General features: G+C 39.1%; 1 protein-coding gene across 1 annotated transcript; it reads right to left on the reverse strand.

The window, feature by feature from the left end:
• Window positions 1–6,984: 6,984 nt before the first annotated feature.
• On the reverse strand, window positions 6,985–10,244 carry LOC110928997. Its single transcript, XM_022172086.2, has 3 exons — window positions 9,943–10,244; window positions 8,182–8,395; window positions 6,985–7,464 (listed from the first exon to the last, which is right to left on the reverse strand). Exons 1-3 carry the CDS (start codon window positions 10,051–10,053, stop codon window positions 7,088–7,090), a joined length of 702 nt encoding a protein of 233 aa, XP_022027778.1. The 5' UTR covers window positions 10,054–10,244; the 3' UTR covers window positions 6,985–7,087.
• Window positions 10,245–16,347: the final 6,103 nt, after the last annotated feature.

The raw sequence follows: 16,347 nt of genomic DNA on the forward strand, positions 1-16,347 counted from the left end.
AACAAGAGATATATAAGCAAACTGGCTCATTGGATTTCTTCATTTTCCTCATTTGGTTTAATACGTGCACAATGTACACCAAAAGAAGAAAAACCCTGAAATACCCTTGAAAGATTTTATGCAAGACTACATCTTTGTCATCACGTCTGTCATGAATAACTTTGAAACATGATGGTAGGATTCTTCATAGACTTTATTTGGCTTTTCGATCAAGAAAAGATTTATTGACATATTAACGACATCACGGTCATAATCATCATCGAAATGGCAATCATATGTTCTAAATAGAGATCCTACTGACAGAACCTCTACCCTAACAAAAGTCTCCGAGCTTGTAAACGTCTCAATCTGTAAATCCTGATGGTTGGGATACTGAATAAATGATTTCCAAATATAAGTCATATACTTAGGTTCTTGAATTCTTTCTATAAATTCATTGGCTAAATCATATGACAGTTCTTTCGATGTCACACAGTTCATGTCAAACAGTTCTTGTTTGATGTGCAGGATTGTAGTATGCACAATTCATGATATCTATAATTAAAGTTTGTATTATTAGGTGGTAGTGCAGGATTGTAGTATACACAAACATGGTTGCAAAAGTCGCTAGGCGCTGCCTAGTCGGTCGACCGGGGAGTTGAGAGTACTCGGCCTAGGCGGAGTGTTCTCGGGGAGTACTCGGACATGTTAAATTATAAAGAAATTGGTTTTTGGAAATTATATATATGTTGAATAACATAAATTTACTAATATCTAGAACAAAATACGTGAAATAATTTTTTAATATGATAGGCATAGAAATTATGTTTTATTATTCTTTTAAGTCAAACTCGGCCCGAGTTGACCTACTAGATACGATTTTGGCCGATGTTGACTGTGTTTGACCGATTTCGAGTAATTAGGCGGAATCAAAGAAAGTCGTCTCGACAGCCTACCTTGTACTGACTACTCGAGGAGTACTCAGCCTTGGAAACCTTGTTTTACAACCATGTACACAATTGATAAGGATTGTGTTCAGTTTTGGTAAGTCCACAGTGGTAGTGCAGGTTTAAGATCCCTTGATTTTGAGTAGTGCAGGTTTAGAATCACTTGTTCATGGTGGTGGTCATGGCACAATCTGTTTGACATATTAAACTCAAAGCAGGTTTAGGCACAATCGGTTTGTTCATGATGGTGGTCACGGCACGATCGGTTTGACATAGGTTTGTTCATGTTGGAGGTGGAGACACCATCGGTTTGACATATTAAAGAAAAAAATTGAAATTATGTTAAGTTTGTTGACTAATTAAAGTCAAACTGGGTGTTTTTAATTTCCATTTTGGAGGGAGTTGCATATAGTGATAGTGTAGAAACCACTCGGTGGCGTATTACAATTTGTCTTTTCACATAGGTTTTAGATAGCTAACAATAGTGTTGTGGCAGGGTGTGATGGATTAGCCACCTCAGGGTTTCATCTAACAAAAAGTGAAAGATAAGGTTTCGTCAAGCAGAGCCAAACCATAGGGTGGGGCAACTTGCACTTTACTCTTTAAAAAATTAATATAGTTTTAGTCGTAACTTAAAAATAGTTGGGTATCTTATGTTAAAATTTATAAATCGTAAGATAAAGCGACATCTTCTTTATAATTTAAACATAATTGTTTTATATACTTTGTTAAATTTTTATAAATTTGTAATTTTAGGGTTATTTTGCAGAAGTATAAAAAGCAAGTTAAACAGGCCGTGTACATGTTAACTCACGAATACTCGAGTACAGGTTTCAAATGTTTGAAACGATTTTCCAGTACATGTTCATTTTTTGAGTTCGTCCGGCCTACCTACGAACACAACTCGCCTCTAATTCATATATGAGGCGTGCTTTGACAGATGTATAAGAGATCACTGTATTACATGAATATGTAAGAAATTTTTACTTCAATGGTTTGTCCATCGTCTTGATTCGTTACCCTTCCAATCTTAGACCGTGTGGTATGGGGCGTGGGTTGGGGGAAAACGTCCAAGTAGAGGGGGCAATCTTGACCCAAAGCCTTTCAAATGGGTCAGTTTGGGTTGCTTTTAAAATTTTATGGGTTGGTTTGGGTAAGATATTTTAACTAAATGGGTCACAATGGGTCACTTGAAATTCCATCTTGTAGTTTTCGGGTCAAAACGGGTCGACAACATTAAAGAATTGGGTCAATGTGGGTTAGTGTCTTAAAGAAACGCGGTAGGTTTAGGGTCGGAATGGGTTTCGAGCCGGCACAAGTATCTGCACGAGACGGGTTACGGCACGAAACGGATTATGGATCGGAACGGGTTCAGTTAAAATTGAGTTTCGGGCCAAGACGGGTTTCGGCATGACACAGGTTTTAGATCAGAACGGGGCCGGTTCGGGTCGGTTTCGGGCCGACACGGGTCTCTGCATGGGACGGGTTTCGGATCGCAACGAGTTTTGGGCCGACACGAGTTTTCGCACGGGTTTCGACGCGAACTGTTTCGACGCATACCGTTTCGACGCGTACCGTTTCGACGCTTACCGTTTCGACGCGTACCGTTTCGACCCGTACCGTTTCGACCCTTACCGTTTCGACGCGAACCGTTTCGACCCGTACCGTTTCGACCCGTACCGTTTCGACCCGAACCGTTTCGACGCGTACCTTTTCGACCCGAACCGTTTCGACTTTCGACGCGTACCGTTTCGACCCGTACCGTTTCGACCCCTACCGTTTCGACGCGTACCGTTTCGACGCGTACCGTTTCGACCCGTACCGTTTCGACCCGTACCGTTTCGACCCGTACCGTTTCGACGCGTACCGTTTCGACGCGTACCGTTTCGACCCGTACCGTTTCGACCCCAACCGTTTCGACGCGTACCGTTTCGACGCGAACCGTTTCGACGCGAACCGTTTCGACGCGAACCGTTTCGACGCGTACCGTTTCGACGCGTACCCTTTCGACGCGTACTGTTTCGACGCGTACCGTTTCGACGCGTACCGTTTCGACGCGTACCGTTTCGACGCGTACCGTTTCGACCCGAACCGTTTCGACGCGTATCGTTTCGACCCGTACTGTTACGGATCAGTTTTGTTCGAATTGTTTTGAGTCTGCACAGTTGGATGAATCAGTTCAACGAGCCTGCACAGATCTGATACAGAATTTGCATAAGTTTGAATTAAATCTGATTGCGGATTCGCATGGTTTGACAAGTCACATTATTCCAAGATCTACATAGACATGATTCGCACTGATTGTTTTTGAAACGAAGGCACGGATAAATCGTTGATAGTCTGCGCAAATATGTGACATTTCACACGAATCAGAAACATCAGCTGCTGAACAGAACCTTCATTCGCCGAAATTTGTCGTTTTGCGCAGAATCCAGTCATTTACACTGCATTTTCACTTGCAGAATCAACAGTTTTCCGCAGAATCTGTTCGACGGATCCGTTTCGCTGATTATTTGTTCAAGGTTTGTTTGATCGAAAACAGCGATAAGGGATTGAAACTGGTTGTTTGTTTGATCGAAATCAGCCGCTGCAGAAATCGTTGACTGCAGATCTGTTGTTGTTGTTCAGTCCATACGCTATTATTTGAAATCAGTCCGTAGTGCACAGATCTGAGTTTCGCGTATTATGCATCAAGTGATAAAACAGGTTGTTTGCGGCTAATTATTTGCTGAAACAAGTGTGAAAACATTTCTAAAAAAAAGACCCGACCCGACCCGAAACCCGTTCTGACCCGACCCGACCCGACCCGAAACCCGTTCTGACCCGGGCCCGTTCTGACCCGGACCCGTTTCGACCCGAACCAAATCAACCCTTTTTTATAATTGACCCGTTTTGACCCGAACCCGTTTTGACCCGAACCCGTTTTGACCCATGACCCGACCCGTTTGCCAGGTCTACGTCCAAGGCACCACCCCGGGTGGGCTTGGGTTGGGGCATGGCCCCTTGGGGCTTGGGTTTCAAGCCGGACGTGGGGCGGGGGACCAAGGTGACATGGCGGTTTGTGAATGGCCAAAAGAAAAGATCCGTTGGGCTAGCCGTTGGCCAACGGCTATATTTAAAAAAAAATTATTTTTTCTTCCATTTTTTCACTATAAAACTCACATTTTAGTTCCATTTTTTACCACATTCAACCACATCTTCTATACATCTTCAATTCTCCTACTACAAAACGAAAAAATGCATCCTTACAACCGTCCTTTTGACCCGAGCAACCCGTATGGATTCCAAGAAAATAATACTAGCCCACCACCCACTCGTCCAATAGCTCGTTCATTTTTCATACACTCTCCTATGCCCGATATTGCGGGTTATGCATCGTATATCGGGAATCGTTTATTTACTAACTTCCCAAACACCGAAGATTCAATACCTACCCCGTTTTCCCAATCGCCCATCAACCTTTCACCAACCTCCATCGACCTTTCACAAAACGAATCCGTTCCCGAAACTCAACCACCCAAAGAGGGTCCTTCCGCATCGAAACCCATCAAAAAAAGAAGTCATAAGAAAAAAACCGAGGAGGATAAAGTAGTTGAAACCGCCAAACGAAAACAACAAAAATGGGTCTATGCTGAAGAAGTTGCATTGGCGAGGGCTTGGTGTGAACAATCTCAACATTCAACTTTAGGTATTCTTAACCTTACTTTATATTAATGGAATGATTATTTTTTATATGAGTTTGTAATATATTAATATTTTTTTATTAAAATAGGAAATTCGCAACATCGAACCGCCCTGTGGGAATCGGTTAGTAGGAAATTCCATGAAGAAATGGGTAAGGAGACTTATCGTGAAAACGATAGCTTATCCTCAAAGTGGAGCGAGATAAGCTCCCAACTTACAAAATTTAGTGAGTTTTTAAATAAAGCAAAGCAAAATCCTAAAAGCGGTGAAACCGAAGCCGATGTTTTGACAAATGCAGTGGTCGCATTCAAATCAAATATGAAGACCGACTTCCGTTTCATGCATTGTTGGGAGATTTGTAAATTTCATCCAAAGTGGGCGAATATCCCCATTGGTAGCGAAACTAACTCGTCTTCCAAAAGGTCAAGGGCCTCGTCCCAAGCCCAATCTGATGCACGAGATCAAGAGTTTGAGGACCTTTTGGATGATTCGCCAAGCCCAAACCGGCCCGAGCATGGAAGAAATGCCTCAAGAAGGCGTGCTCAAAAACAAACGGCATCGCCTTTAGCTGGGAGTTCTGGCTCGCGTAGGGGAATATACAGCGACCAGTTGGATGACATTTCATGCAAGTTGGATACATTTAACGTATTCCAACAACAAAGGGCCGAAATACGAAGGAACAAAGAAGCTAGAGATGCCCTGAAACAAAGACGGGATGATTTGAAAATTCTATCCCAGCCGGTTGATCACCTAGAGGGTGACGAGTTAGAAATAGTCTTGGCGTTGAGAGAAGAGATAAAAAGCAAATATAAAAGTTAGGATTTTTTTTTGTAATTTTCTTTATTTAAAAATATTTAAAAAATTAAATTTGTGTTTTAAATAATATTGGGTCTGCCCGCCCAGCGGGTCAGCCCAGCCGGCCAGCCCACAAGCCCACCAAACCCACGTCCCAAACCCCCGCCCCGGTCATACCGTGTTCAATGTGGGTTTGACCATGTCTGCCACCCCATTCCACGTGTCAACCAATGCCCAACCCAAGCCCCACCATACCCACGGCCTTAAAAGAAAACTTAAACAAAGTCTATAAAAAAAAGATGCACTTTTACGGCAACTTATGATATTTTAATTAGTTCATTCATACAAATTTATAGGTTCCTCTTTTATCTCTCATATGTACATGGAGGCAACTTCAGTACACCCACCATTTTCAAGTAAACCACCATAATGATTTTGTGGAAAAAGAAAGTGGGATAGAGGGTTTGTGAAGTAGAAGATACTTAATTCAATTGATTATATAAAGTCTATAAGAGCATGTGTAATGGGCTGCATGCCGCGCCCTTTTCTCCAATAACTCCCTCATAGCGCCCGGAACACCATTACGCGCGGGGGGGGGGGGGGGGGGTTATGGGGTATATTTTTTGTCCTCGTGCGATGATTATAACGGCATGATGATCCCTTCCCCACTCAACACACATATACATACATATATATAAAGCCCTATACATGTATAACCCCACTACACACTCAAATTATATAAAGCCCCTCTCTTACGCGTTTCGCCACTTGTCGCATAACACCCACCCAGGGGCGTAATGACTACGGATGGCCTAATGAACAACCAAATCCATCATGGGGTTATGTTTGTGTTTGTTTGTAAAAACAGTTGTTTATGGGGTATATTTTTTGTCCTCGTGCGATGATTATAACGGCGTGATGATCCCTTCCCCACTCAACACACATATACATACATATATATAAAGCCCTATACATGTATAACCCCACTACACACTCAAGTTATATAAAGCCCCTCTCTTACGCGTTTCGCCACTTGTCGCATAACGCCCACCCAGGGGCGTAATGACTACGGATGGCCTAAGGCCATCCGTAGTCATAAAGCCCCTTGTGGGGCGTTATGCGACACGTGTCGTGCCACGTCACACGGGGGCTTTATGGGGCGTTATATCACTAGAGCCCGTAGTCATAAAGCCCCTACCCATCATTACCTATTTAATAATTTTCAATTTTATTAATTAATATAAAAAAGCATGCTTGTTTGTGATTGGTCCATTTTTCAAAATCATCCCCCCATCAAGCGCTATACATATCGCGCCAGCCACCATTTTCAAACTCATAAAGCCCCTCTGTAATGGTGTTTGGGCGTTATAGGGGCTTTATAGGGGCTTTATGGCGTTATATGGAGCCCCATTACACACACTCTAATGAATAACCAAATCCATCATGGGGTTATTGTTTTGACTTTACATTTTAGCCCCAAATCATGCAAGATTTCAGTTCCTAATAATTTGTAACCAGTTTTAACCACATGCTTGCAGAATCTAGAGTTCATTCTTAATGAATAACACGAGACCCGAAATCAAGCAATTGAGAAGATGATTTTGCTTCTTGAAACCAAGAATGTTCACAATTTCTTCAAATGTTATATAATATGTACAATCTAAACTCTAGAACAAAACAATCTAAACACCAGTACCTGACCAAGCAACTGGTGCTGACAAACTATGAGCGGCCTGTGGAATCATGCAATGTTGTTGCCACTGGTTCGCCCCTTCAACACCGCTCACTGAACCAAGCCCGTTGATGTGAATTCGTTGCGAGTTATTAACATCTTCAACATCCATGGCCATGGCTTCCATGTCATCAGCATCCATCATCTCTGATACTTCTTCTGTACGAGGAATCTCCGCCTCTGCCATTGATTGGTGTTGTGAATGCATAGGCACCCATGGTACAACAGCTAGACTTCCATTGTTTTGATCATCACTGTTCTCCTGTTTTTCTTTTATGGCATTCAAGTACTCAAGTGGGTGCGATCGATTCGACCAGAAGACTGGATCTGTACACAGTTAAAGAAGATAAAATCATCATTCATCACTCGAATGTAAGAGGCATTTAAGGTGCAGGATGAGAGCTTAACGCGCACAAGGCGTTGCTATCAGTACAACCAAAAGCTGCGTGCCGGATCTCTATTACATATCAGCAATTTTATCAAGTAAACTATTCATAGTTTTTTCATCGAGTAAAATGCCATTTTCGTCCTTGAAGTTTGGTCAGTTTTGCGACTTTTGTCCAAAAGTTTGTTTTTCCACATCTGGATCCAAAAGATTTGAAATCTTGCCATTTTCATCCGGCTCGTTAACTCCATCTTTTTTCTCCGCTAAGTCAGGGGTATTTTCGTCCTTTTTGTTAACTTAAAGGGCAATTCAGTTTTATTCACTTCATGTAAAAAGACCGAATACTCCTGAAAGGACCGAATTTTCCTTTAAGTTAACAAAAAGACGGAAATAGCCCTGACTTAACAGAGAAAAAATGGAAGGAGTTAATGAGCCTGATGAAAATGGCAAGATTTCAACCTTTTGGATCCAGATGCAAAAAAACAAACCTCTGGATGAAAGTCGCAAAACTGGCCAAACCTCCGGGACGAAAATGGCATTTTCTAGCGACCCTAACTTTGACCAAATTTGACCCAGATGCATTGGCCTCAAGGCACCAAGGCGTTTTCCTGATTGTGCTTTTTTAATACCAAGTGTAAGATATGGAGTTATGAACTTACTTTTAAACCCAGAAAGGAAGTCTGAATTAACCGAAATGGTGAATGGGGATCGCGTTTGCAATAACGGGGCGGGATCATAGAGAACAATTGCCCTCTCTTCATTCACAGGGAGAATACCACTCAGATCATCGATTGTTTGAGAGGGTTCTGGTTGTCCAAATGCAACTGGATTTGCCATCTCTTCTTCCTCGATTATTTGGGGTAACTCAGCATCCTAACAACATGTTTGGATTCTGTTTATTTTAGTTACAAATTTGGAGCTAGAAAGAGTTTGAAGATGAAAATTTTCCGTTAAAATAAATATCTAATTGACGTATCAATCCTTAGTTTAAAAAAGCGCGCTTTAAGCTCGCTTAAAGCGTTAAGCGCTGAAGCGTTTGGCAAAACACTTTATTTGGCCTGAAGCGTCAAAACACGTGAAGCGTTTTGAGGCGAGCTTTAAGGGCGAAGCGGCCATGGTTTGAGGCGACGCTTCAGCGTAGGTTTTAGGTTTAAATGTTGTTTCAACATTTAAAAAAAAAACAGTTTTAGGTTTAAACGATGTTTCAACATTTAAAAAAAACGAACAGGCAAAAAACAGCCTCCCGCGGGCCCGGGTTTTCGGAGTTGCATTCGTGTCCGCAGGACGCGCGGGCACGAGTTCAGCCAAATTCCAGTTCACACACCCAAAACTTCCAACATATAAGTCCTAAACTTTTGCACTATTAGCTACATGATCTTATTGAGTGATGTTGATGGAGATGAATACGTACTTGATTATGATGATTATTGACTAAAGACTGTTTTTATGTTTATGTTTTAAGTGTGTTTCGACTTTAATTTATGTTTTAACTATGTTTTTTTATGTCTTAAGTGTGTTTTTAATCATGTTTTTTTGTTTATTATTGATTAACAAGTAGAATATGTCATATTGATGTGTATAATATTTTCTTTATTTTTTTTTATTTTGAGCGCTTCGAATACGTGAAGCTCTCGCTTCGCACTTGGAGCTTCGCTTAAAGCTTTTGGAACCAAAACGCTTCGGAGCGCCTCGCGCTTTTTTAAACCAAGTATCAATCAAAGATAAACAGTCAAAGCAAACAAAGTCTGTAACAGGATTGAACTAATTATTCGGGAGATGCGTATTGTTGTGGATAATCGTCTCATCTTCAGGCTGTTCGTCTAGTGAAAGGAACATTTTTTTTTTCTGATTAAATCATGCAACATGAACTAATTTGACGAATTGTTGAACAAAACAATCGAGAAATCACTACAAAAACTCCCAATCTAAAATTCTAGGTTTCGCACACACAATCCAAGATCTATGAGAAATTTAACATTAAATTAAAGATCTAGCAATCGAGCTTTAAATTATACAAAATAATGCTGATTAAAGTTACATATGAATAGCTTTTCGCATCCCCCGACAATCACAATCACAATCACAATCTCACACACACATATGCTAAACAGGATATGATTATTATTGTAGAAGGTTGATCATCTTCAGGCTGTTCGTGTGATGATCAGAGACATTTTTTTAATTAAAGTCATGTTACATGAACAGAACATCTCAGAAATCACTCATAAAAACTTCCAATCGAAAATTCTAGGTTTAACTTAGACAATCAATTTTCATTCAAAATTCAACATTAAATTAAAGATCTACCAATGGAGCTTTAGATTATCCTAAACGTTACAAATAATGCTGAAGATCGAACAATCGAGCCTTCTAAAACCGAAAATATGCAAAATAAGACACATATACAAGTGCGTACGTACCAGACGGCGCATTTTAGTGGGCGGAGAAGAGAGCGAGAAGTCAGAGAAATCATGGTTAACTTCTTCCAGATCTTTCCGCTTTAAATTCGCGGGAAAATAGCATTCTTCCATGGTGGATGAATTTAACGGCAATCGTGATCTGAATTCGCAAGGAATCGAATTTGCGATGACACGAACGCAATCTGTGTAGTGTTTGATTCGAAGATTTATTGGTGGAAGTAATTAGGGTTTGCGAGTGTGGTAGGAGACTGTGGATCACTCTAGATGACTCCGGAAGCCGGGTACTACTGTTATCATTGGCACTGATGTATTTGTTAGATTAGTCGCACACGTCCCTTGCTATTCACACACGCGGAGCGTTTTGGTGTAAAGTCAACAGACAACGACGGAGCCTTTATCTTTTTCTGTTGGCCAAAGTGAGGCGTTTAGGTCTGACTGTTTGTTTTTGGAGGAAAAAGTAGGGCTGTAAACGAGCCGAGTCGAGCTGAGAACTCGATTCGAGCTGGCTTGGCTCGAGCTCGAATTTTAAATCGAGCTGAGATTTGAGGCTCGAGCTCGACTCGATTAGAATTCGAGCTAGCTCGGCTCGATTCGATCTAGCTCGAACTAACAAAGAACCGCAAAATGTACTACTTAAAAAACTCTTAAAAATGAATTTTTTTCATAAACTAAAGATCATAGTTGCCATTTAATTTAACCATTTGGCTAAATATGCAAGTATAAATAATTAATTCACTTTGTGCATTGTCTTTACCTTCTTTTATAGGGGAGATATTCCCTTAGTTTTTGTTTTCTAAACGATGTGAGACAAAAAAATGAAGGATGTTACCTTATCGAGTCGGCTCACGAGCCGAGTCAGGCCAATTCTGAGCCGAGCTTTCTTCGAGCTTTTTTCAAGAGAGTTTCGAGCGAGCTGCGAGCCACGAGTTTTTTAAACAACCCTAGGAAAAAGTGAGGTTTTGGTGGAAAAATGGGGTGTTGGTTTGTTGTTTGGTTGTGTTTTTTGTTGAAAAGTTATATATTTTTGTTTTATTTTATAAAACATATATAATTTAAAGTTGATTTATAACGGTCGTTTAACGTGAATGTATCAGTTATAGTTAATTTGTAACTGTGACAACCCTCACAATTACAGGTATCCGTACAATTGATTAATATTAAATTGGTGCTTAATGACTGTGCTTGATTACAGTGCTTGATTACAACTGACAAATTAAACTACTTTATGATTCTTGCATCATACATACATGTGCATCACCTTTCCTACGGTCACTCCATTTATTACATACAACCTTTAGTGACAAACTTGATGCACAAAGCACAGTTAGCACAGTGAGCGGGTAATTCAGAAACATGCTGACAATGCCAGCACATAGACAGACAATGTTTTTGAGGCCAATATGAGCCAGAGACAGGATACTACACTAGTATGGAGTGTAGGGAAGTAAGGATCATATAAGTGCGACACTAGGTGATAGTTTAGGTGTCGGACAGTGCCTAAAACCTACTTAAAATGCAAAATTCTACATCTATCAACAAAATTCAGCATTCTAATATGCTAGCCACTTGCAGAAGTATGGCAAAATGGTCCTGTATGCTTTCCTAAGTGTCGGGAATTAAAAGGGTCACTAAAAGTTACATAAAGGACACTTTACGACATTACTTAGCGCTTTAACGGAACGGTATCAAACCGAACAACCGGACATTACCCGGAACACAAAAATATTGTTAAAAACATTGTTACACTTTTTCTGAGCTAGTCATGGTCCCCGAATACTTAAACACACTACTTATTACATGACACACACTAAACATTAGAGTTTACATCAACCACCCTACTATTAACCATCATACCCCCTAAATATTACACAACCCCCCCCCCCTCCCCATGAAAATGACGGCACACATGGCCCCCTCTCAAACTTACGGCTCCCCATGTGGCCACCTCAAAGAATTCATTAAGTCCCCATGCAATTTAACCTTGGGATTGTGTGAAGATCATGCATGTACTTACACTCACTAACTCTTACACTTAACAACCCTATCTAATCACTTTTTTACCATTCAAATATTACATTTAACCCCCTTTTTGGCTGAATTTTCGGCTCAAGCATGGCCCACAACAAGATTACTTCAATTTTTTTTCAAATCTATCCATAATCTATCTTTGGAATTGATGTGATCTTGCTTGTACTTGGGAAGACAAGGAAACCATTGGATATTAGATCAAAGTTGGTTATAAGAAACTCACCTCCTACACATCACCACAACCAAACATCTCTCTCTCCCTCCAAACAAAGCTTCGGCCGAACACCCTTGTCACCACCATCAATTTTCGATTTTTGTTCAAAGTGTTCCAAGCTCACTACAAGGTGCACAAAGGTGAATCACGGAGTGTGGAGCTCACGGATCATCAAGGACCTCCCTCGTGTGCTTTTATCCACCCGTTTTCTCTAGTGTTTCTTCCCTATCTTAAAAGCTAGTAGTAAGCTTCTTGATCCTCATTTACTTCATATTTATGGTGGTTAATAGTTATGTTATGATGAAAATACAAGAACACTAAAAGATCATAAAACCTAAGTCTTACATAAAGCTAACATAATGTTGAAACAAGATGAACTCTTGATAAAATAAAGTCGTTTTGATGTTGTTGTTGTTTATTTGATGATTGCTAATAATAGGATGTTTAACATCATGGTTGAACTTGTTAAAGTAAGATTAAAAACTTAAGTTAACAAGTTCGGAGGTGATTAGTGATCTACATAAAAGAATCACCTCCATGTTTCAACATAAACTTGGTAACAAAGTGAGTTCTTGAAAAATAAATGAACTAAGTGAGTAGATGGCCGTATGGACCCGAGGTCTACAAATGATTTTTCTAGACAAACCAAGTTAAAAGACGGGTTTTTGAAAAGTCATGATTTTTACACTATTTTTGGAAGAAATAAGTATATGAATACTAGTAAGACATGAAAACGTTGTAGATTGATATTTTTGTAAAATAAGTTCACAAGTTTTGAACATCTAAAATCCCGAGAGCGAGATTTTAACAAAAATAAACACACTTTGGAGGGTAATTAAACTCACTAAACACCCCACTAAGTTACTACGCGTTTTTATGAAAAACCAAGTTTATGTTGTTATGTAAAGTGCATTGTTTTTGCACTTGACTAGTATAATGTTGTTTGGTAACTTGTTGTTTATTGATTGAATGATTTCCGAAAAGAAAATGATATGCTAATAAGCATGGACATCTCCATTTACAAAGGAAACTCTGGCGAAATTTTCTAAAATTTCAACACTTAGAAAATATTTTCTAAACAAGTGTTACAAATATATTTTTAACCTTGTTTTTTTTTTCGAAATAAACTTCGCCATAGGATTTGTTACAAAAATACGTCGTATCGGAGGTTGATTTTATAAATAAAAATGGATAAATACATATTTAGAATATATATTTTCTACTAAGACACTTGTGTGAATATTTGTATATTTTGTGAACTAGTTATATTATTTTAGGGTAAAATAATATAACTTAACAAATACCATGGAAATTACAACTCCAAAATAATACCAAAAATATCAAGGAATAAAATATTATTTCGGAAACCAAAGAAGTAAAAATATATTATTTTTGGAAAAAAAATACATATATTTTGGGAATAAGTTATTTTGGACAAATAATTAAATATATTTTTCCTAAATGGGACTTAAAGCATATTTTTCGAAACTACAAATATACATGTATAAATACCCCCATCCTTGGGAAGGAAAATACGGAAGTTAAAATACTTGAGAAGTATGGATACAAAATAGTTGCCTAACTATTATTCCTAAAAACAAAATTTAAGTTAAAATAATTATTATTATTTTAACAAGAAGTTACAACTTGGAATAATATCAAAGTAACGTAACTCAAACCCGTAAATACAAAAGCAAGGCACAGCCCGTTCGTCTAATAGACAATAGTACGTTGTAGGTTGTCGCGTAGCGGACCAAGTTTGAGTTGACGATACGATTCAGGAGACGCACTACTGTGAGTTCATGTCCCCCTTTTCTCTTAACTGTTTTCAGTTTTATACTTCGGGGGTGAAATACATGTTACAATTATTACAGACATTTTTATACATGGTATGGTTAGCTTAAGGAGGGTTTTACTACGCGATCATGTGAGTGGTGGGCATGACACTTAAGGCCATTAATCCTCATTGTAGGACCAAGGGACATGAGTGATAGATCTATTTGGGTGTAGCGAGCCCACATCCGTGAGGCCGGGGCGGCCCATAGTGGTGACTATGTCTTCATACCGGAGACAAATTTGCTAGGTTTGAGTCTTCCTGCACCAATTTCACACATACCATTGGCTTTGCAACCCATTGGTGATCAGTTTTTCCTTAATTGCTACATACCAGGGATTTTCATACATACAGACATACTTTGAAGGTTTATACATACTCACATACATATGAACTCGCTCAACTTTTTGTTGATTTTTCAAACTACATGTATTTCAGGGAACTGATCGGATCTGGCAAGTGTCTGCATATGTGTCAAGCTGCGTACTACATAAAGATGTCATCCAGGGTAGTAGGTTTAGGAGGTGTAACCCTTGCCTGGACGGGTTACATGTCTTTAAACCACGTTTTTATTTTAAGTCTTTTGCTGAGTCTTATGAACTCTTTTCAAACAAGTATGTTATGGTCTGTAACTCTATTTGGTATCGATGTTTTAAAACAATGATGTTGTAGTATTTTTAACTTAATGAATGGATGAACATCTAGTGTTTTTATCATATAGCATTGTTATGATTGTTGCTATGGTATTAAGAAGTCACACCAAATAAACCCACGCTTCCGCAAAAGCCAGGGTGTGACAGTATCAGTCGTTTATAAGATACGTTTCATTATGTCATTGTTTTTATAAATGTTAACCGATTTTATTTTGTTATATTACACGAACATGTTTTAATCAAAACAACGTACAATAAGTTGCGAAGTATGAAATAAACGCAAACAATCGAAACAAAAATCGTGTAAATAAAAGATCTACCACATAAATATATATAAAATCAGTTTGTATATACAAAACATAAGTGCAACTAAATATCTAATACAAAATAAAAACTAAAGCTACTTATCCTCTGGCGGTGGGGACGGTGACAGTGGATGGGGCGGCAATCCCAAATGATCCACGATCTACATGAGCGTTTGTATGATCCACGTCTGTTGTCGGTCAGCACTTCGGAGGCGCCGATCGAAGTCCCGAGTCACCGCCTGCGCAGCATGAGGCAGGTCTGCAATGACGTGTTGTGGGTACTGCGGCAGGTGCGGAGGTGACGGTGGTGGTGGGATCTCGTCATTAACGACGTGATCAGCCGGAGGCTCTCAACCCGTCTTCCTTACGTCGTAGCTCGAAAGCACATGGCAAACCACAACTTGTAAAAAGCAGGCAACTGACGTGATGTCGTGGTCACAGTCAAATTTAATCCAATTACTACTAATAGCTAGTGGTAAGTGGGTATCGAACACAGGGGGTTTGTGGAATATGTGTTATTTACAAGTTTCTCATAAGTTAACTAAAATTAAACTAATTGCAATGAAAGTAAATTCAAGAGTTGGATTGGTTGATTGAGTTTTAAAACTAACACTAATAATCTAATTGCAAAATGAGAATTTGGTTTGTAAACAATTTAGAGACAAATGACCATCTTCAATTTCCGGTTTGCTTTGACATTTATGCTATCATTCACTAGAAAGAACTACATAGACATAGTTCATGTGCGATTACTTGTTGTGATAAAAAGGAACTAAGTACTCAGATTCCTAGAATGTGAGGTTGTTACCCAATGACCAATCAATCATTACCCAATCCTAATTCTACCCATGATATCTCGATTGCCGACGGCACCAAGAACGTATGGTTTCAAATTAGATTAACATAATCATCAACAATTTACAAGCAAATAAACACACACCATAATAAACAAAACATAGATTAAGTTTATCATTCTAGAAATACGAAATCAAAGCATAAAGTCTAATATAAACCTTCAACCAAAGATAGTCATCAAGAGTTTAGCCACTCATGGCTTGAATAAACATCATCAACAAAGTCTTAATGTTCAAAAGCAAATTCAACATAAAACCAATGATTAAGATTTCAAATTAGATTAACATAATCATCAACAATTTACAAGCAAATAAACACACACCATAATAAACAAAACATAGATTAAGTTTATCATTCTAGAAATACGAAATCAAAGCATAAAGTCTAATACAAACCTTCAACCAAAGATAGTCATCAAGAGTTTAGCCACTCATGGCTTGAATAAACATCATCAACAAAGTCTTAATGTTCAAAAGCAAATTCAACATAAAACCAATGATTAACCAAATGTCTTCA

This window comes from Helianthus annuus, chromosome 3 (genome assembly GCF_002127325.2).
Source record: "Helianthus annuus cultivar XRQ/B chromosome 3, HanXRQr2.0-SUNRISE, whole genome shotgun sequence".
Taxonomy (NCBI): Eukaryota; Viridiplantae; Streptophyta; class Magnoliopsida; order Asterales; family Asteraceae; genus Helianthus; species Helianthus annuus.